We start from the raw sequence: 20850 nt of genomic DNA on the forward strand, positions 1-20850 counted from the left end.
CCCAAGCAGAGTTTCCGTTACAATTTTCCCATCCACCTTGTACAGAAATCTGTTACAATCTTTATAGCATGGAATTGTAATTTTTTCCTCTACATGTTTGCTTCCCAAACATGATTGTGAGCTCCTTGAAGGCAGACATTTAACTTATTCATCCTTGGCTGCTTGGTTTCTAGGGCTGTGCTTGAAACAAGGAGGTTATTCAGTAAACGTATGTGAACTGAAGGTAGATCTATTACTATTCTTGGAATTTACAACATTAAATGTAGTTTAAAAATTCACTCAGGAAATACCCTACTTCAGAGCCCTAAGAAAATTATTTAACTTTCCTTACAAATTTCTCTTCTATGGGTAGAAAGGACTGGTTTAGACTGTAACAGAGCACTAAATTAAAGTAAAGCAAGATTGTCTCTTTCTTGAGATAGAGGGACGGGGAAGAATAGAAAAGTACTTTATTGCTTTAGTTTTTTACATGCAGGTTGAAACGTCATTAAAGTAAGATTTGTCACCAATAAGCTGAAACACAACAGGGTTGGTTGACTATATTTAAGTTAAACAAGGGGGAGTTTAAAGAAGGGCTAGTTTTCCCCTTTATTTACGTTTTGTTTCTGTGTAAAGGGGGAGAACACAAGCAGGGATGGACTCAGGGAAGCTTATGACTGAGAATTACTTGGGCTGACTCAGCCTCTTCTCTTTTCTATAAAATGCTTAAGGAGCCATGAAGAGGTGAATGAAACAAGATACTAGCATTTGCCTTAGAAACATCTAAAAGTGAGGAGCCTATTAAAAGAGAAAGTCTTAGAAATAGAGTCACAGGTATAGAAAACAAACTTACGGTTCCCAAGCGGGGAAAGGGGGAGGGAAGGATAAAATGGGAGAACTGGGACTGACACATACACACGACTATATATAAAATAGATAACTAATAAGGACCTTCTGTAGAGCACAGGGAACTCTACTCGATGCTCTGTGATAACCTATATGGGAAAAGAATCTAAAAAAGAGTGGATATATGTATACGTATAACTAATTCACTTTGCTGTACAGCAGAAACTAATACAACATTGTAAATCAACTAGACTCCAATAAGAATTATTTTAAAAATGAGGAAGTTGTATTGAAAATCTGCCATTTCTCTTGTTTCTGGCTTTCTACCCAATCAAGTTGTGCATTTGTGTGTATGTGTGTGTAGAGCTCTCCAAATAGTGTTATTCTGCTTAGTTTTTTGTTGGTTTTTTTTTTTTTTAAGTTTTGAATATTTTACAGCAATGACAAGAAAAATAGGATTGCTCGGAGTTCAGCAATCCTCATTAGTCACTCACCACAACTGGTAATTAGATGAAAAAGATAATGGGAAGCAGGGACTAAGCAGGACTGTCATCCTGTGTGTGAAATGATGCTGAGAGACCGAGCAACCCAGCAACCCTGGTGCCTGACTTGTTTTAGACGTTTTAGAACACAAAGAAAGAATTGGCAGGGATAAAGCCCTATGGTGGATGGGCCGTTTCGGGTTATGACTGATCACCCCTCACCACTAAACAGTTCAGGTGAACCAACATGTAAAAAAGCACTTAACTATGTGATAAGCACTTAACCAGCGAGGTATTGGGCACCATGGAAAGGCCTGCTTTTCTGTCTTAGGTGCTGTGATTATAATAAGAAAAGCTTATTCATTGTTCAGTTGCATCTGAATCAACAATGATTACAAACATCTGTATGCAGGTAATTCAGAAATCTATTCCTTATGCTTTTATACTAGGCTAAATATGAAAACCATGTTTCTCTGAAATTTATCCAAATTTTTTTCCTAGCATCTTTACCCTAAAACTTCCATCATCGCCTCCCCCACCCCCAATTTTAATTTTCTTCCACTTGCAGGAATTCTATCCAAAACATCCCCTGGCACATTCTCCTTCTCCTTTCAATATAGAGAAGATTTACAGATGAGGATAAAAAGGGAAGAGAATAAGCAAAAGCTGGGGTGGGGTGGGGCTGGATTTGGGGAAGCCTATAATTTGATAAGGATGAGCTCAGATAAGGCAGGACTGGTGAGTGGTGGTCAGATTGGGAAAGGTCTGGAATGTTCGGCTGGAGGTCTGGACTTCATGCCTCTGGAAACAGAAGGCAGAAGGTTCTGAGCCGGGGAGTGACCCAGTTAGAGCATGTGTTAGGTTATACCACATCAGTATTTCGGGTTAATAGACACTGGGGACTTAAGAGCAGTTAATGAGAAAAGTAAAATTACTTTAGCACATGTAAGATGTTATGAGAACTTGATTTGGGGCAGCAGAAGTGGGTCAGAGGGATGAGGAAAACAAAAGATCAAAGACAAAGATGCAACTTTCTGACTCAGTTTCATATAAGGCAGCACGTTCATGCCCATAAAACCCTAGGTGTCTGCTTGTGTTGTTCCTGTAAACTTTCAACATCCCCTCACTGGTAAGACATAGGAAGTGACCAAAAAAATCATTTTCACCATAATACTTGAGCAGCCATTAGATAAGGGTGATAAAGTTTACTTAAGAAAACAGTGCTCAAAACATCCTCCTTGCCAAGAAAACCTCCCCCCTCCCATCCCCATGGGCAGGAAGAATGGAGCAGGCCATTAATCAACTAACATTTTGTGAGCCTTTTGCCACGCAATCTGAATAAAGTAGTCTTTGGATTTATCCAAAATTAGGCAGCCGCCGTGATTCATTTGAAAAGGTCCCTGCCGTAGGCTGGAAGTAGGCACCTGGCTATACGATGGGGAAGCAGCAAAGTAGGTACACAGTTCTGGAAAGCCTCCTACCAAATACTTCATCTATTAAATAGATAGGGGAAACCAGACATTAAAAAAGTTAGAAAGGAAGCAAAATAGTGCAGGAATACCATAATGACCTTTTGTGACTAAGGAAAAGTATCAACATTATCATGGATGGTATTTACTTTGTATAAACTAAACTGCAAAGACCATTCTATAGTGCATAGAATAGAAACAAAAGTTAAAAGAGATTTAAAGCTCTTTTGGTCCAATTTCCCACTTAGGTAGAAATGCTGTGCACAGTATCCCTAATAGGTGGCTAACTGGTATCAGCCTCCATCATCTCAATGAGCAATGAATTGTCTGCTTCCAGGGCAAATGTATTTCATTTGGAGTATCCTAATTCTGATGGTACCTTATACCACATCACTTGGACCTCCACTTATTCACAGTTCTGTTCCTTGGAGAAAACTATGTCTATTCTGTCTTCCTTACAATAACTCAAATGAGAATTTTTGTCCTAACTGCGGGGGTAAACCAAGGGGGTTGTAAAGAGAAGTGTGGGATGACAAATTACGATTTGCTCACTCAAAGACCTATTTGTGTTCTATTGGGTCCACAATTATATGTACTGTTTTTTCTTCTTTCCTTTGGACTCATCAGCTAATTATTATTATTAAGATCTCTTCTCAATTAGCTTACTGGTTATACATGATTTATCTTATATATTACCATAGGCATGCTTGATTTATTGATATCTAATATTAATTAGTGGCTTTTAACCAAATTTTAGAAAATACAGATACCTTAGAGCACCTTAACTCTATTTACTCTTAACTTCTGTGCTTTCATATATGTTAAATCCTGAAAGTCAGTAGTTTCATTGCTTAATAAAATAAATACTTACTTCTATTTCCTCACTTCCCTTTCCTTTTCCAATATCCTTCATATCTCCCTGCATTTCTCTTTCTCCATCTGGGGATCCTTTCTGCTGCCTGAAAAACTCCTTGATTGTATTTCTTTGAATGTGGATCTGTTGTGATAAGTTCTCCCAGTTGTTTGTTTGTTTGTTTTTGCTGGAAATATCTTTATTGCACCTTCAATTTTGAAAGATTTTTTTTTTCTGCATGTAGAACTCTAGGTTTTTTGTTTGTTTTGAAACTTTGAAACATTATTTCATTGTCTTCTGACTTAGGCAGTTACTGGTAAGAAGTCTGTTGCCAATTTTATTTTTGCTCCTTTGCTTCCCTCTGGCTGGTTTTGAGATTTCATTTGGTCATTGGTTTTCAGTGGGTTTTACTATCTATTTGGCAAGGCATGCTTTTCTTCTTGTCATTTGTATTGATTCTTGAATCAGAAGCTTGAATTACTTTTGGAAAATTCTTGAACATTGGCTTCAAATATTGCTCCTACCTCAATTTCTGTTTCCTTCTTTTCTAGGACTCTAATTGCACCCATGTTAGACTGTTTGAAGGTCTGTATTTCCTTTATACTGTTTTCCGTATTTCTCATCCCCCTTCCTCTTTTTGTTTCAGTCTAGACATTTTCTGCTGACCTATTTTCTTATTCACAGATCAGACTCACAAATCCTCTCTTCAGCTATATCTAATCTTTAATTTCATCTATTGTTTTCTAAATTTCCGTTATTGTATTTTCAGTTCTAGGACTCTTATTATTTCTAGTTCTTTAGCAAAATTCCCAATCTTGTCATCTAATTTTTAAATATACTAATCATAATTATTTTAAAGTCTGTTTCTGATGACTGCAATATCTGGCCCTTAGGGACTGTCTTTTAAAATACATTATTATTTTATCACTATCTGTTTTTATGTATATTAATTTGTATTGGAATGCTAGAAATTGTGTATGAAAAGTTATGGAAGCTTTGGCTGATAATTTTTCTCCAGAGAAGGTTTTTAATAGCATATGGCAGACCAGGAGAATAATATTATATCAGTTAAATCTAATACGATATTAAGCTGATTTGAGTCTGGGTTTTAGTCTTCATAAGGCCTGGTCTCTATTTCTGGTTTGCCCTTACTTATAAAGTATAACCTTTTGGGGGCCTCAGATGAAAGCCTGGGCTATTTTTTATTACCTCACCACCATAATGGGAACTGGCTCTTACTGTTTTCTCCCTCACGTAGTGATACTGATGAGAGCTATGCTTAGCTTTTCACCAAGTTTGCCTGTCTCTCAAACCAAGCTGCGAATGGCTTGGGGGGAAACTGGCTCAGATCGTTGGGCTTTCTTTTCTGTATATCCTTTCTTTCCACAATCTTTTCCTCTTAAGTCCTGGCTGTTTGATAGTCCTAAGCTCCATTTCTCCGCGCCATGTAACTCTTTTAAGTCTGTTCTATTCTACTTCTCTGCAGTTTAGCAACCATGCTCTGCTCAGTAAAAGCATCTCTGTGCTTTTACAAACTGGTGGTGTCTCAACAGAAAATAGCAGAAACACCATGCTCATTTCAGTGGGTTTATCTTCTCTCCAGCATCTTGGTCCCTTAAATTCTGATTGCCTGGATAGCTTTCCTATGCCATCAGTGAGACGATTCTTTTTTTTTGCATTCAGTCAAGCTTTTTTTAGTTTTCTTTCTTTCTTCCTTCCATTTCCCCCTCTCCTCTTTTCTTCTTCGTCTCCTTCTTCTCCTTCTTTCTTTCTTTCTTGAAGCCCATCAAAGCCAGAGGCTACTTGGTAATTTTTACGCTGTTGAACATACTATATATATTTTTTTCCTGGTTTTAGGAATTTCTCATATTTTTCTATACTCTCTTTGTTTTCAGAGCCTTCCTGCATTAGTTAGCATTTGTTGCATAACAAAGAACCCATACATTCATGGATTAAAACAACAATTTATTTACCTTGCAATTCTGGAGGTTGGTGATTTGGGCTGGGCTCAGCTGCTTTGAGTCAGGCTTGGCTAATCTTTCAGTGGGGCTCACTCATGTATCTGCTGCCGGCTGGGGGGATGGCTGGGAACTGGCTAATAGGAGGGTTTTGGTTCTTCCCTATGTGATGTCTCATCCACCAGCAGGTTAGCTTCAGGCTTGTTCATGAGGTGGCGGGATTCCATGCACAAGAGCAGAAACATGCGAAGGCCTCTCCCCGAAATCACACAATATCGATTCTCCTGCACTGTTGTGACAAAGGAGGTCACAAGGCCAACCCACATTCAGGGTTGGAGAAATAGACTCCACCTCTCATTGGGAGAAGCTGCAAAGAATTGTGGCCACTTTTTGGTAGTCTACAACGCTAAAGTCATCGTTAATTCTAATAATTTAAATTTCTTAGACTTTTGCTCATTGATAGTCACATCCATTGCAAACAATGATAGTTTTATCTTTTCCTTTCCAATGTTTTACAATGCCATTTCCCTTCATTGCCTGATTGCACTGGATTGACCATTCAGTACAATTTAAAATAAAAGGAGAGAGAGTGGACATCCTTGATTTGTTCCCAATTGCAGAAGAAAAGATTTTGAAAAACTTTTCAATATTAATATGCTGTACTTTGTGGATACTTGTATTTTTTCTGCATATATTAAAATGATTTTTAAAGTTATTTCGTTAATATGATAATTTCACTGATTCAATTTGAATATTAGACCAAATTTAATTACTATATTAACCAATTTGTTGATTTCTGTTATTTTTTGATGTGGAAGAGTTTTTTGCTAACTTATTTAGAATTTTTGTGTTTATTGTGGCACAAGTGTTATTGAGCTACACTTTTTAAAATAATGTCTTTGGGGCTTCCCTGGTGGTGCAGTGGTTGAGAGTCCGCCTGCCGATGCAGGGGACACAGGTTCGTGCCCCGGTCCCGGAAGATCCCACATGCCGCGGAGCGGTTGGGCCCGTGAGCCATGGCCGCTGAGCCTGCGCGTCCGGAGCCTGTGCTCCGCAACAGGAGAGAGGCCCGCGTACCACAAAAAAAAAAAAAAAAAAATGTCTTTGGAAGGTTTTGGTGAAAATTAATAAAGGAAAACCTCACTAAGATGGAGTCAGGAAGCCAGAAGGGGGAGCTCTCAGGCAGTACCACCTGATGTCAATTACAGGAAGCATTGTCAATTGCAGACCCCAACAGAAGAATCATCAACAGGAAAGAATCATCCATCACAGGTCCCAACAGGAAAAGATGTACATGGTGTCTCCTACAAGAAATTGACTACCCCAGCAACTCAGCCAGTGAGAAACGGTCATCACCCTGAACTCTCACTTTTCTCCAATGGACTTTTTCCAAAATAACCCTTTCCATTTTGCTCCTTTTCTCTCTAGAAAATAACATTCCTTTTTGTTGTGTGTTGGACTTGCCTATGGCTTTTGCCATAGCTTGCTTTTCCTGAATTGCTATTCCTCTGCTATTCCCGAATAAACCCATTTTTGCTGGTCAAATAACTGTTTTATTTTTAAGGTCCGTATTTGAAATCAAGGTTATAAATTGGGAATTGGCTTCTTCTGTATTCTGGGAGAGTCAGCGTAACATTGGAATTGCTTCCTCCTTAAATATTTGAGAGAATTAACCAGTGAAGCCATCTGGGTAAAGACTTTCTTTATGGGAAGTATCCAATTATAGATCAAATAAATTGGCTAGTTTGCAATCTCTTTAGTAGTTATCTGACTAATCCAATTTTCTTTCTCTACTTGTGTCCATTTTAGTAAGTTGTATATTTCTAGGTATTTTCCCATTTAATGTATTTACTATTGCAATTTGTTAATAATATCCTTGTACTATCTTTTCATTTTCTACAGAACCTGTTTTTATTCCTGAAGTTGCTATTTGTGAATTCTCCTTTTACTACCAATAGTATGAGGTGTTTTACCCCAGTTTCACCTAATTTAAACTCCATCGACAGGGTGCTACTGAGTGAAAGAGTAACAGCTCTAGCTAATAGTCATTTGATAAGTTTGAGTTTATTAGTTATAGTTCTGGCAGGAGAGAAATGGCACTCTCAAACTGGGCAATTTGAAGAGAGCTGAGTAAAACATTTATTTATAAAGTTATCTGTGGTGTTCAGGGAAATAGCAAGGGGGAGCGTAGGACCCTGGGGTAGTAACTGCAGGAGATTATTACCACCCAAGGACCTGGAGAAGAGAATGGTTACCAGGCTGTATTGTGAGTAGCTATAGGGGAAGGACTCCCAGACAGATGCTGATACCAACAACTCAGGAATGAAGCCAAGGAAAAATACCCTGACCTCACTTTCCTCTGGTCCTCCAGCCTCTTTTGAGAGCCTCCTGTTGACTGAACCAAATCAGGTGCTGACAGGCAAAGGAGTAGTTAGTCTTTATATATCAGCAGCCTGGGAGGGCAATCACAAGATATTCAACACATTTTGGATAGCCATTTTGTTATAGTTCTCAGCAGTGTCATTGGCTTAGTAGGTCAGTACTCAGTGAGGCTACAAAACTGGAGGAACTTGTTAAGCAAAGATGAAACATTTGACAAGTATAGTGTCTCCCCTGCCTACTCAGGCTGATTTCTAGATGAAGAGTTTGGAAGACAGAATGCTAGTGGTATCTTTTGGTGTCTTCTGGTTACATTTAGCAAGGAATAGAACTAGCAGTTAAACTCAGGCTGATATAGTTTAGTTGGCAGTAAAAATGGAAAGAAAAGGAGAAGAGAGAATCCAGAAATTTGGAGCCTTTTGGATTGAAAACTCAAATGGTTTTAGACTCCAAATATGAAAAGATAAGATTCAGAAATGTTTTCTGCATTAAAGATCCATTAAAGCAGAGTTCTGCCACAAACTACTAGTGTAGAGTTCCCTCCAAGCTGGCTTACCTCAATGTAGCTACCCTTATGTTGAAAGAAGAGAAGGAATGGGGGGAGGAGGTTCAAAGAAATATATCAGCCTGAAGGATTGCGACTAGTAATTATGACTATTCAAGATATCTGGGTGTTTTTCAGGCAAATGAAATCAACTGGAAGCAAACAGAGCAGAAGCCTACTCGTTTTTTTTTGAATTGCTCAGCTAAAGAAATCACACGCCAGACTGAAAAAGCCTTTAACTGTTTAAGACTTAAAGTAAACCTTGGGTTTTGAAACTTGCATTGACAGGATAGCGTGTGTGAAAACTACATCACTTCCCAGAAGATCTGGTACCAAAAAAACCCCCAAAACCCCAAAAAACAAACAAACCACAGAGGATAATACAGCAAAAAAGCCAGAGTCCCCCTCCCGCTTAGGGCAAAGCCAGAGTCCCCCTCCGCCTCCCCTTTCCGGCACAATGGTGAAATCATTAATCCCAAATTGAATACCGTAGGAAAGTCAAGAAAGTCTCCACTTCAGGGCAGAGACCTTACAATGCCTACTTGTAGGGTTGTGCCATGGCTATTGACCAGTGATCCCATTCTTCCCTTTTCTAAATGAGAGATTTGATTGTAGATTTTCTCTCTGCTCATGACTATAGAGTGTGTGCTCAGGCCAGATAAATCATCCCTTGATCATGAGAAGCCACAGTGTCCTAAAGGAGAGGGCAGTGCCGCTATTGGAGATCTGGATTTGAGTTGCGTATAGTAACTGCATGGGATTTTAGGATGTTTCCCTGGAGTGGGAGCGAATGTATTCAGTGTGAGGAACACGGGATTTATAGAGACAGTAGATGTGGCAAAGACAAAAGATGTGTTTGTCCCTTGAAAATTCATGCGCCCTTTCTGTTGTGTGGAGTTGTTTCTGGGAGGCATGTATGTGTCTGCATTTCTCAGCATCTAGATAGGACTTTTAGACTAGCTCTCACCAGTGGGCTATGAGTAAAATAATGAATGTTATTTTCGGGCTGAAATGTTTAAGAAGCAGGTATACGTTCTCCATTTTTTCTTCTCCAATCCACTGGCTGGAATTGAATGACTGCAAAGCTCTAGACGGTGGAGCTACAAGGCAAAGCAGCCTAAACCACCTCGTGGAAATATGCTCACTGAATACCAGCACTGGACTCTGTGAGCAAAGAAAAACAACTCTGTTGTGTTAAGTCATGAATTTCAAGGTTTATCTGAATCCTCTGCTACTCATACTCAATGATTACAAAGTACACAAAGTTCTATAAATTACTTTGTGGGTCCAGGAGCAAATATATATCTATATCTATATGTTTCTCTCTACGTATCACACATATATAAATTTAAGAGCAAAGAAATAAAAATTTACTTAAGCTTATACATTTAGGTTTTAGATAATGGTGTCTGATTAGCATGCATTTGCTTTAAGGCAACATAACTCTAGGAATTTACCAGTTTATCCTCTTACAGTTTAAACTCAGGAGGTTGAACCCAAAAATGTGATAGGATTTAATAAGACAGTCAACGTGTTTTAATATCATTGTATCCTTCACAGCATCTATACAGTGATGGAGAGACAGTATTTCTTGAGTATAAGACAAAGAAGACAAATGATCTTAAGGATTACTGATAGGAATTAATAATAAATTCATGCATCATTATGCCTAAATGCATAGGCTGTTACATACATGCAAGATGACTGTAAGATCACTAGCTGTTGTGGAATTAGACCCCAGAATATTGCACCATTATATTTTTATGGAGTTAGAGTGATATCTTTACAAATGACTTTTAAAAGCAAGTTGGCGCTAAAGCTCAAATCTATGACTGTAGCAGGGAACATATCCAATGTATGTCATGCCTGTCATTTGCCTGTTTATTCTCAAATCCATTCCTTTCCACTCCACTGCTTGGCTCTGTATCACAAGGGGCTGACCCTGCAAACTACATTTTCCTGACCCTCTTCTCAGCTGGGAGACACTGACAGGAATACTGAAGGGCAGGCAGATGGGAGATTTCCTCTTACTTTCATTTAAGGTGGCATCCCTGGCAGGGCAGGTGGCATCCCTAACAACCACGGGACAGCCCCTGCTCTGTAGTCACAACTTTGCATGGCAGCCTCCCTGGTGGTTCCTGGTGGTACTGATACCCTGCATCCCACCAGTTCTGGAGGTGGTGGTACCTTCCTGCTGCTGCCGGATTACTTCATTATCCCATGTTTGTCTCCTCAGTTCTTCCAGTACCGTTTTAACTGGTTCCTCATATTAGAGTCCTTCAGACTTGAATGCTCTTCTCCAGAGAGGACCCTAATCAATATATGTGTGCACTAATGGCTACATAGAACGCAATATGTAACACAACTTGCATATATAAACTTCCCAACAGAATAACTTTTCAGTGATTATTTGTTGAATGAGTGAATATATGTATGGAAGGGTTACTTGAAAACTGGGGGTAGGGGGAGATATTTCAATGTTTCAAAGTTAAACCTAGAAATCCCTATTAATATTTTGCGTAACTGTTACCAAGTCCAAGCTTGTACTGCTCACCGCAGGACAGGCCAATAAATCGAGAGATGACTTGTTGGGGCAAGGAATAGCGACTTTATTTGGAAAGCCAGCAGACCGTGATGATGCTGGACTAGTGTCCCAAAGAACCATCTTACGCCACTTAGATTTCAGGCATCTTTTGTACTAAAAGGGGAGGGGTGTGGTTGGTTGTTGCAGACTTCTTGGTGCTGGAATCCTTTGTTCTTGCAGCTGTCCGCGGAGGTCAGGTCACGATGTTCCTATAAGCCTCCAACAAGACAAATGTTATTCTCTGTTCTGCAACTTTTTATCTCTAAATGAATGGAAAAGTGTTACACCTTCAAAGGTCGGAGCCTTGAGAATGGGCTATCCTGTATATTCTTTTCTAAAAGTTGCAGAGCCAGCATGACTAAGCACAGGCAATAGAACACAAATGTTAGAACTAAACGGAAAGACTTAATAAGGAGTCAGCTTTGCTCTTCTCTGTTACATAACTATATGCTAAGGAGGAAATTTTAGTAAGAGGTATTAGAAATCGTGCTAATAAATTTGAATGGAGCCCTAGAATTAAAATGGTAATGCAGTCATAAATTCAAAAGAGAAGGAAATCTAGAGGCAAAGATTACAGCCTTTATTAAAGCAAGTATCTTTTCAACCCTTTTCCACTTTGATTCATAATAGGAAATATATTTTATATTGAGAATGAGTGCAATCATATATGCATGAGATTCCTGCTATATTTCCTATTCATTTTCTTCTAGCATATCCTACCCAGTGTGACACAGTTTGAAAACATGGGTCTTGGCATATTACAGGAACCGTGATCATCTTTGAAAATGTATCCAAAGGATTGAGGCATAACTCATCCTCTGCTCACTCTTTCTTTGTCTTCCTGCATAGTGGCCACCTATTGTTTTGGTTATCTCAGTGTGTGTTCACCTGCTTTCCTCTTGGAAACTATCCCTCTCCTTTTCTTAGTCCATAGGGTTCAGGTCAACTTCCTGCCCACCTCTCCTGTCCCCCCGACTCTCCAACTTGACCAGCTCTGGCGGAAGCATGTCATCTAGTTTTGGTCAAGCAGAGACGCTATCTCTGTGACCACAAGGAACGTCTCAATAGTTGGCACATAAGCTAAGATAGGCCAGTGAACTCTCTCACCAAAAACACTTTCTTGTTTGGCCAGACTGGAAGCCTGTGAGAATCAGGGATGGATCCTGGGAGCCATCAGATGGAGAGAGCTGCCTAATAGAGAAGCTACCAAGAGGGAAGGCATGGAGGGACGATGACATTTGTGATCCTGGATCCGCTCATTTTTCCTGAGCACCGGTAAACTGAGTTCTGAAATTCTAATGTAAGTAAAAAGCTATTTACAAATGATACTTAATTTGTGAAATGACCTAAATTAGAAACGTATACTTTCAGACCTCTTCAGTATCCCAAATTTATAAACAGATAGGGCAAAATTAGACTGAAATCATCACATAATCACTTGTATTTTAAATGGTACTGCAAATATTTAAAATTATCTTTATAATTTTATACAATTGTGTTGAATATTTCAATGGCATTATCCAGTCTCTTAATCTTTTTTCAGTGCCAACATACTTTTAGTTTTGCTGCGCTGGGAGCCCTGCTTCATTTATTAAGAAAAATAGGTTTGAAAAAAATTATTTACATTAGGGTTTTCACTGAAAAATTCAATTAAGGAAATTAAGACTCCCCCCGCTGCAAATTTAATATTTATTTTTTTCTTAACCAGTAGATAGAGGTACCCTATTGTTGTGGTCCGTGCGTGGGTTGGAAGAAGAGTTTCCAGACACAAAGTATTTTAGATGAGAGTGAGTTTATTGAGAACAAAGAGCAGAGTTAGTGAGGAGTGCGGGGAATACAGGGGTCAACTTCCTGATGGACCAGGGAGAGCCGACCCCCTTTGTGGGCTAGTAGCCAACTTCTATAGCCTCAAGACAAAGAAAATTCCTGCTGGCAGGATGGCATTAGGTGATTGGTCAGGATGCTACATGGTGAATATTTTACCTAATATGGACTCGAGGGCTGTCCGGTTTAGGTCAGGAGAGCCCATGGCAACAGTCGCTATGCGGGCTCAGTTAATTCCAGAGATTTTTGTCCTGTGCCCTTGATATAGGGCTCTACACCTATAACATTATAGATTTATTTAAAGCTATTTATATAAGATACATTTTAATGTAAAAATAACTTTTAAAAATATAATGCATTTTTTTTTCAGTTCTACTCAGTATGGTTTTAAATGTCTGCATAGTTTATTGATTTAAAAACAATAATTCAAAGCACAAAGTATATTGATGGCCGGCAGTGCAAAGACTTATCCGCAAATGAAAAGTTTAAGCTATAGCTTTGAACATTACCATGGAAAAAAGAGTTGAGATAAATGATATTCCTCATACCTATATCATCGACTGGTTAGTTACTGCCACAAGGTTTGAACAAGTTTGTGCCTAATTTTACAACTTCTCTTAGATGTTCCCTACTTGGTGTTTTTCAAAGACGTTATGTGGACATCTAGACAACAGTCACTCATATTCAATGCACTCCTTAGAAGTGAAGGCAACAGTTCTCTGTGGCAGAATTAAAACAGAGCAAGATCTGACAAGCTGCCAATATCTCTAGGAAATCCTTATTAATCTCACGTGGATGCATTTTGCTCCCACCTGGGAGCTTTGGAGTTAGCAGGCAGAATGTGTTACTTCTACAGTATTTCTATGAAGAAATGATTGATTTGGAAATCTTGTGCTTTCACTATTATTAGCATTAATTATTGCTTGCAAAGCGTGTTACCCAAAGCAGGTGCATTGAATGATCCTATCTTAAAATACCTGACAGGGAAAATGGCAAAACATCACACCTATTTTTACCTCTTGTTATTACCGCTTTGAAAACACAAAAGCATCTTCAGTTGAGGTGTTGACAAAATTGGTTTCCTTCTCTCAGTAGCTATACATGGAACACTAAGTAACTTCTGAAGATTAGAAAAAAAAAGCTTTATTGAAAAGTAGGCATTTTTGAAATTGGTACAAATAAACAAAGAAGTAATCTGAAAAAAATTACATTTGTATTTTTTTCTTAACAAGCTTGTTTTAGGAGCACTAACTATCCTTTTTGCTGTAACTATTAAGAGTTTAATTCCTGAGATTTTTGTAGTCAAAATTCTTAAAGTAAGCAGAGAGGCAAGAAATGTTTTCCCCAGATGGGAGGCTGAACTGTGGATTGACATCTCAGCCAGTTCATTTCTGTCACTTTTCCATACATTAGATTTTTCATTTAGGATATATTCACACTGTAATTTATTCCTTACCTACGGGCTCCCAAAGGTGGCACATCCTCAAAGAGCTGAGATATTCGGCTGAAAGATGGTATATAAGTAAAAGTTATTGTTACTAAATATTTGCCATTGTAGGTAGCTTCCTTCTTTTAAAGTGCGAACATAGAACATAGAAATGAGTTTTTCACATCTGGTTTGATATAAATAACAATTCAAGTATCTCCTTTAAAATGATGTTCTGAAAAACATTAACATTTATGAATCACAAATTTAAATATATTTTCTGCAAGGCAGAATATTCCTGGAATATCCTTTGTTTTAATCATTACTTAGGCTATAAAGGTCAAAACCTAGCTTTGGTCCACGTCATATTTTTGATAGTTCCTCATTTTTTAAATCTATATACTTAACTAATCATTTAGAAAAAATGAACATCATGTGCATGAAAGGAAAGCTTCAAACGATAACATTTCATTGAAAAAGCTGTATTCAAATGAAGATGTGGTCTAAGTCATTTGTGCTTATTTTCGGCTAAAGCTGACACATAAGATGTTCACTGAGCTTTCGTGTGAAATGGGGTTGTATCATAATCTTGAAAATGAATTCCCTTAGCAGTTGTGATCTTCATTATAGCCCCATTCAAAGTGTCATCTTCAATGAGTGTTATTAATCCACTGGCAATCATTGATGGGCTAAAAATAAAGGAAACATCAGGGTTTTAAAATTAAAGAATGAGGCATAATTATCACATCATCTTGAGTTATTTTTGAAGTATCTATCACCTTTAACATGTAATAGGGAAATGTATATCATGAAGCTATTGCTACTTTCGTTTTTTATTCAATTAGATGACTAAATTATAAATTTAGTGGTAGATTTCCACACCCACCCTTCTGTTATTTTATAGGAAGGATTCATAAATTTATATTTATTATTTACATTGAGTAAATGATTATTTTTCCATCTTTAACCTATCAGTAGAATTTAGGCTTATCAGATAGAAATGTTTATTAGAGTAGAAATTTGAAGAATTGTAACTAACATTTATTGAGCGTCTATTATTTATCTGCTACTGTTTTAAGTACCTTACATATATCAACTTATTTGTGGACTTTCCAAAGTCCCCTAAGTTTGTTTTAGTATTATCCCCATTTTACATGCAAGAAAATCAAGGTAAGTAGAGGTTGATGGACAAGTTCATGGTGAGTGTGGTGGAGTCAGGATTAGATCCAGATGACTCCGTCCTGTGAGACGCCAACTGCTCTAACTCAGACATGGTACCCCAAACGTGTGTTGACCAGTTGTTTCTAGGAAAGTGGTTGAAGTTAGGGGGGCATATTTAATTTCACAAAGGGTATATATGAATATTGCTTGGAATTTAGGCAGATAAGGTATCATTGCTTCCAAAGACAACTAAACATCACCTTTAAAAAAAAGTATCTGATTATGGTTGAAGGCATTAATGATGCATTCTTTATACCTAACAGCAAAATTCATGATGTGTCAACATATTCTATTCGGAAACCCAGAAAAAGTATTTTTTTTCAGAGATTTTGTCAAACCAAAACTTTGAAGCTTGCATGAGTTTCTCAAATTTAAAAGCTAATTTTTTTTCCTTTCGATTGCTTATGTCTAGATAGCACTTTGCTCCATTGTATAAAGGAAGATAGGTATAGTTTTACTTACTCCAAAATTCCATAGTATTTCATCATATCCTTGATATGATCCGTGTATTCTATATATTGTCCCATGTTTTCTTCATTTTCAATGGATTTGAGGATGGGTGTATTAACAAAGCCTGGGCAAATGGCATTCAGTCTCACACCACTGTTCATGAGATTAGCAGCCATCTGCCAATTGGAAGTAGAAGGTTGCAGATTTCAGGAGTTTTGTAAATGTATAACATAGGATAAACTGATAATTAAAGCTAGTTAAAAGACGCTGATGTGAAAAGTACTAGACAGCTGTCCTTCTAGCTATATAATGATGACAATGGTAAGGCTGACTGGTGGCAGAAAGTAAAAGAATACATAACTAAAGTGCTGAACTAATTCTTGCAAGTCTCACCTAATTACTTTTTTTAAAATATCAATATTACTGGGCGACTCCTGAAAATACTTGATTATCTAAAGTGCTCTTATCTACTGAACACTGCAGGCAGCTGAAGGTAAGAAGCTGAGGCTTAGAATTGATATCCCAAGTTTTCTTTGAAATTGGGGCTGTATTTTAAAGAGAATACTTACTTAAAAAATACTGTTAGTGGAAAATTTTAGGACTTTGATTGATTCTAAAGACACGCAGTAATTTGCACTATCTGGAAGACAATTTTAATTATTTTTAGACTAACCTTCTTTGGCTTTTATTTGAACTATTTATAAAACAAAATGTAAGTCAATTATTTGTGGATTCCATTTGCTTTCTTGCTAACATTCATTCATAACCCCCCTAATCAATACTTGTGGTGCTTTCAAGGTTTTCTGTGGACAAGCACAGAGTAATAAGAAATTTGAGTTGCCCGATGTGGACCAAGGTCAAATAAAACGATGCTCTGCTTCCTTGTTTCAGCTCTTACACCATGAACAAGTGTCCTTTTCGCGGTACTTGCCCATGTTTTTCTCATCTTTGTGTTTGTGTTGATGATTTTGCTATCTGAAATGTCTTCAAGGCATAGTGCTGAAGTGCTGTCTAGTATTTCTAAGTGCAAGAAGGCTGCAATGTGCCTATGGATAAAATACACGTGTTAGAGGAGCTTCCTTCAGGCATGAGGTATAAATGCTGTTGGCCATGCTAATACAATACATATTAAACACAATGCATATTAAATAAGGTGTCTTTAAATAGAAATATACATAAAACTAGGCTATGTGTTGATTGGTTATTCAAAATGTTGTGGCCAGAGGTTCAAAGGAACTTAACCCTGAATTTCCCCTATGAGCAACAGTTTAGTACCCTCTAATTCAGTGTTTGCAAGTGAATTTATAGAACATAACTAACAAATAATGAGCATCAGCTGTACAGGTGTCCAGTCTTATAACTGTAAATGCAACAGTTCTGGTCTTCGCTTTGATTTACTTTGCTTTGTAGTAGTGTTATGTGTTCATTAAAAGTTGAATTAAAGATTAAGTCTTTGCAAATTAAATTAAAATTTCCAAGCAATTTTAATTAAGAGTGTGAGAGCTGCCAATCTTCCTTTTTGACTGAACATTTACCGTTCACCATCTGCTTTCTCTATCCCTAGCGTTTCTTGTTATCAATGATTTCCTGTTCATCTGGCCCCTCTCTCCATCTCACCTAGACTAACCACTGTAGAGGTCTCCCAACTGCTCTTTCCTTTTCTGCACTTGTCCTCTCTCATACATTCTTTCTGAATCTCTCTTTTTATGTCTTATTTTGTTTTTTTTGGCCTTGCCACGCAGCTTGCAGGATCTTAGCTCCCCGACCAGAGATTGAACCCAGGCCCTTGACAGTGAGAGTCCTAACCACCAGACTGCCAGGGAATTCCCATACATTCTCTAAAGAGCAGATAGAATGGTCTTCTTCAAATGGAAATATAATCTTGTCACTCCTGTGCAGAAAAAACCCATTGACGGCTGTATTTAGAATAAAATCCAAGCTCATGACCCTGACTCATAAGCCGCCTTTCGTCTGGCTTCTGCTTACATCTCCAGTCAATCACATGCTCCTTTCCCCTTGCTCATCAGGCTCCATTCAAGCTTGCCCTTTTTTTTTCCAGTTATCATAAAAAGGCTCTTCATGCTATCAATGCATGTGGTCAGTAAGTTCTAAAATAGTTTCCTAAGCTCTGTACACTTTCACCCTAGGTCTCCATGGAGACAGCATCCTTGACAACCCTATCAGGTAAACTCTGGCCGCACCCCTCCTTCCATTCTCCATGCTCTCACTCATTTTTACCATATCTTCAGGGACAAGTAACACCTGGAGCATACTGTATATTCTGTTTAAGGAAGTCTTAAGTTAATGATTTTTAAATTTGGAGTCAATTTCAAAAAAATAAGGAATATCTTCCCATTTTTTACCCTTAAGGATATTTTTCAGTAACCTATGTTTAGAATCTACTTCATTTTAAAATTATCTATTCTAGGGACTTCCCTGGCAGTCCAGTGGTTAAGACACTGTGCTTCCAGTGCAGGGGGCACAGGTTTGATCCCTGGTCGGGAACTAGGATCCCACATGCCGTGTGGTGAGGCCAATAAATAAATAAATAAAGTAAATAAATAAGATGGCTAATTTCATGTTAAAGTAAAATAAAATTATCTATTCTATATTTAGTCCTTTACATGATCTGAAAACTATTTTTTAATAATAAATATTGAAGTAGAACTTATTTTTCTATTTTTAATCCAGATGTATTGAATTCTGACCCTGTTCCCCTCTACTTCATAGAACTCATGCGTCACATATGTGCAGAAAAGAGAAAAAGAGACACTGCGGTCGTTGTATCCTCACCGCTGCCGAGCGTGTGAATCCAATTATGCCATGTTTGGAAGCACAATAAACAGGCTGTTGTGCAACAGGCATCAGCCCTGAGACAAACAAATAAAAAACAAAAACACTTTTATTAAAAAAATGAGCAGACAAACCCCAATACTTGCTATGAAAATGAATAATTTGTGCCTGTTCCATTTTAAGATTAATCTAGAAAATACACTAAGGTAATCACTGGACAGTTTTGTAAAACTCACTAGTCCAGGCATAGTTTATTCCTCCTATAACCTCTACTATACTGTCCAAAATTTATGGTCAGTAAGCTATCGCCTAGGGATGTAGCCAAGAGTGATACATAAGTTTTTCTGCTTCCCTGATGAAGACAAGAGAAGTCAGTGTTATCTAAAACACCGAAAGAATCATCTTGAAATCCAGTAAGTTACTATCTAATTTTCAGTTTTTATGTCTGGATTTTTAAAAAGTGTATATTCTTTATTTTTTAAGGCTTCCAAATGGCTGAAGGACTTTAAACTGCTTAAGCGGGATCTGGAGAGTATTATTTGTCTTCGTTATAAGTTGGTAAGCATTTCCCTGTCACGAATTGCACTGAACAATGCCGCTAAGTGTTTAAGAAAATTAAAAGTTAATTAACTTCTTTTGATTCTGATCTGTAGCAGATGCCTAGATCTTCTCATCCCATGACTTAGGAAAAGAAAGTCAGAAATAAAAATGTTTGATCCTATTTTATTTCCTTTCATAATTACGTACTCAGCAACAGAATTCAAGCAGCTTTAGAATTGGCTTAATTTTCCATTTACACACAATAGTAACTGCTCAAAATTATGATTAAATCCATGGTGTGGAGAAAAAGTGGTACTGCAGCAGGTATGGCATCTTTTCCCCCCTATCTCCCAGCCCGACGTTACCCGCTCCCCTCTACCAGAAGAAACAAAACAAGAAAAACTGATTTTTCTGTAGTTATTATCACTATCAAGCTTATTTCTCATAATGGTCAATTCTCTGTCTCAATGAATAGTGAAACTTTTAACTAGAGCCATTTGTACATCTTGGCTTTTAACTAATTTCTTGAGTTAACGCGTTCTACCATTTTTAAAATTTGTGATTTCTCCAAGGAAGAGCGATCCCTTATTACTTTAATGTTATTAATGTCAAATGTCATGATACTACTAAATGATTCTGCTGAGGCGTGGTCATCTCCACTCAGCTAACTAGTCCCAGAACCCCACCGATGGTGAGCGTGTTGTACCAAAGTGCAGTAATAATGGCGGACCTTAACCACTCCCTGGGTGCCTGCCAGGTCTCAATTTATGAAGTACGTTTGCTCAAGAGCAGTTTAAATCCCTGGGGATGGTAGATCACACAGAGTGCGTCCTCCCAATGATCTCAAAGTACTGTAACGTGGTTCTCTTTTTGTTTTGTTTTGTTTTGTTTTGTTTTTTCTGTTCAGTAGCGTGTGTAAGTTAATTAAGTTTGTCAGTGTCGGTCAACAAGAATTCATGATGCCTCCACAGGGTGAACAGGTGTATTAGAAGATTGAGATAAAGACAATAAACAGGTGCAGCCAGGCGTTGCTGCTTCTTGTTCTTGTAAGTTAGTCACTGTTCTACCCGCTCCTTCAATGTTTATGAGACCAAGGTAGTGGTTGTAGGTGGCATTCACGGACAGCAGGAAATGCAGAGTGAACCTGAGTCAGAGATGAGCTGTTGACAGCCACAAAAAACACAAGGATGTCAAAGATGAATGGGAATGAATTTCTGTTATGCATGTGGAGGCACTGAACTTCTGAACCCAAACTGGTTCAAAGTGTCACAGCAGCAAAAGAGAGCAAATACTGTTGTGTTGGTTCTGTCTAAGAAGCCAGCTGCAAAACACATACTTTCCTTTAAAGGAAGAATTGCAGATGCAATCAGAATTTGTTTGCATTTTTAGAGTGGCACTTAGCTTTATGACTCTCGTGGCATTCCAATGACATTTTTCACTGCAGTCCTGCAGAATGTTTCCTCTTGCATTGCTTTCACTCTCTGGCATTAGATCAAAGGCTG

The 20850-nt window shown here is 38.0% G+C and overlaps 2 protein-coding genes across 7 annotated transcripts in view; one reads left to right on the top strand and one right to left on the bottom strand.

Annotated features, from left to right (window-relative positions):
• The window catches only part of CEP44 (centrosomal protein 44), a 142982-nt gene extending 123488 nt beyond the window's left edge, over positions 1-19494 (top strand). The window contains exon 15 of one of the 4 annotated variants that reach the window (XR_007478007.1): positions 6815-7187. The gene's annotated coding sequence lies outside the window, so the exon portion shown is untranslated. Of the gene's footprint in view, positions 1-6795; positions 7193-19291 lie in introns of those variants that run through there. The other 3 variants (XM_049711239.1, XM_049711242.1, XM_049711240.1) reach the window with 3 other exon arrangements.
• Positions 14046-20850, bottom strand: part of HPGD (15-hydroxyprostaglandin dehydrogenase) — a 28635-nt gene continuing 21830 nt past the window's right edge. Inside the window, exons 5-7 of one of the 3 annotated variants that reach the window (XM_004278685.4) lie at positions 18809-18885; positions 16028-16191; positions 14046-15033 (exon numbers count right to left, since the gene is read on the bottom strand). In XM_004278685.4, the coding sequence (XP_004278733.1) occupies positions 14895-15033; positions 16028-16191; positions 18809-18885 (380 nt within the window). In that variant the 3' untranslated portion in view covers positions 14046-14894. Of the gene's footprint in view, positions 15034-16027; positions 16192-16946; positions 17062-18808; positions 18886-19512; positions 20848-20850 lie in introns of those variants that run through there. The other 2 variants (XR_007478014.1, XM_033403618.2) reach the window with 2 other exon arrangements.

The sequence above is a fragment of the Orcinus orca genome, chromosome 6 (genome assembly GCF_937001465.1).
Source record: "Orcinus orca chromosome 6, mOrcOrc1.1, whole genome shotgun sequence".
Taxonomy (NCBI): Eukaryota; Metazoa; Chordata; class Mammalia; order Artiodactyla; family Delphinidae; genus Orcinus; species Orcinus orca.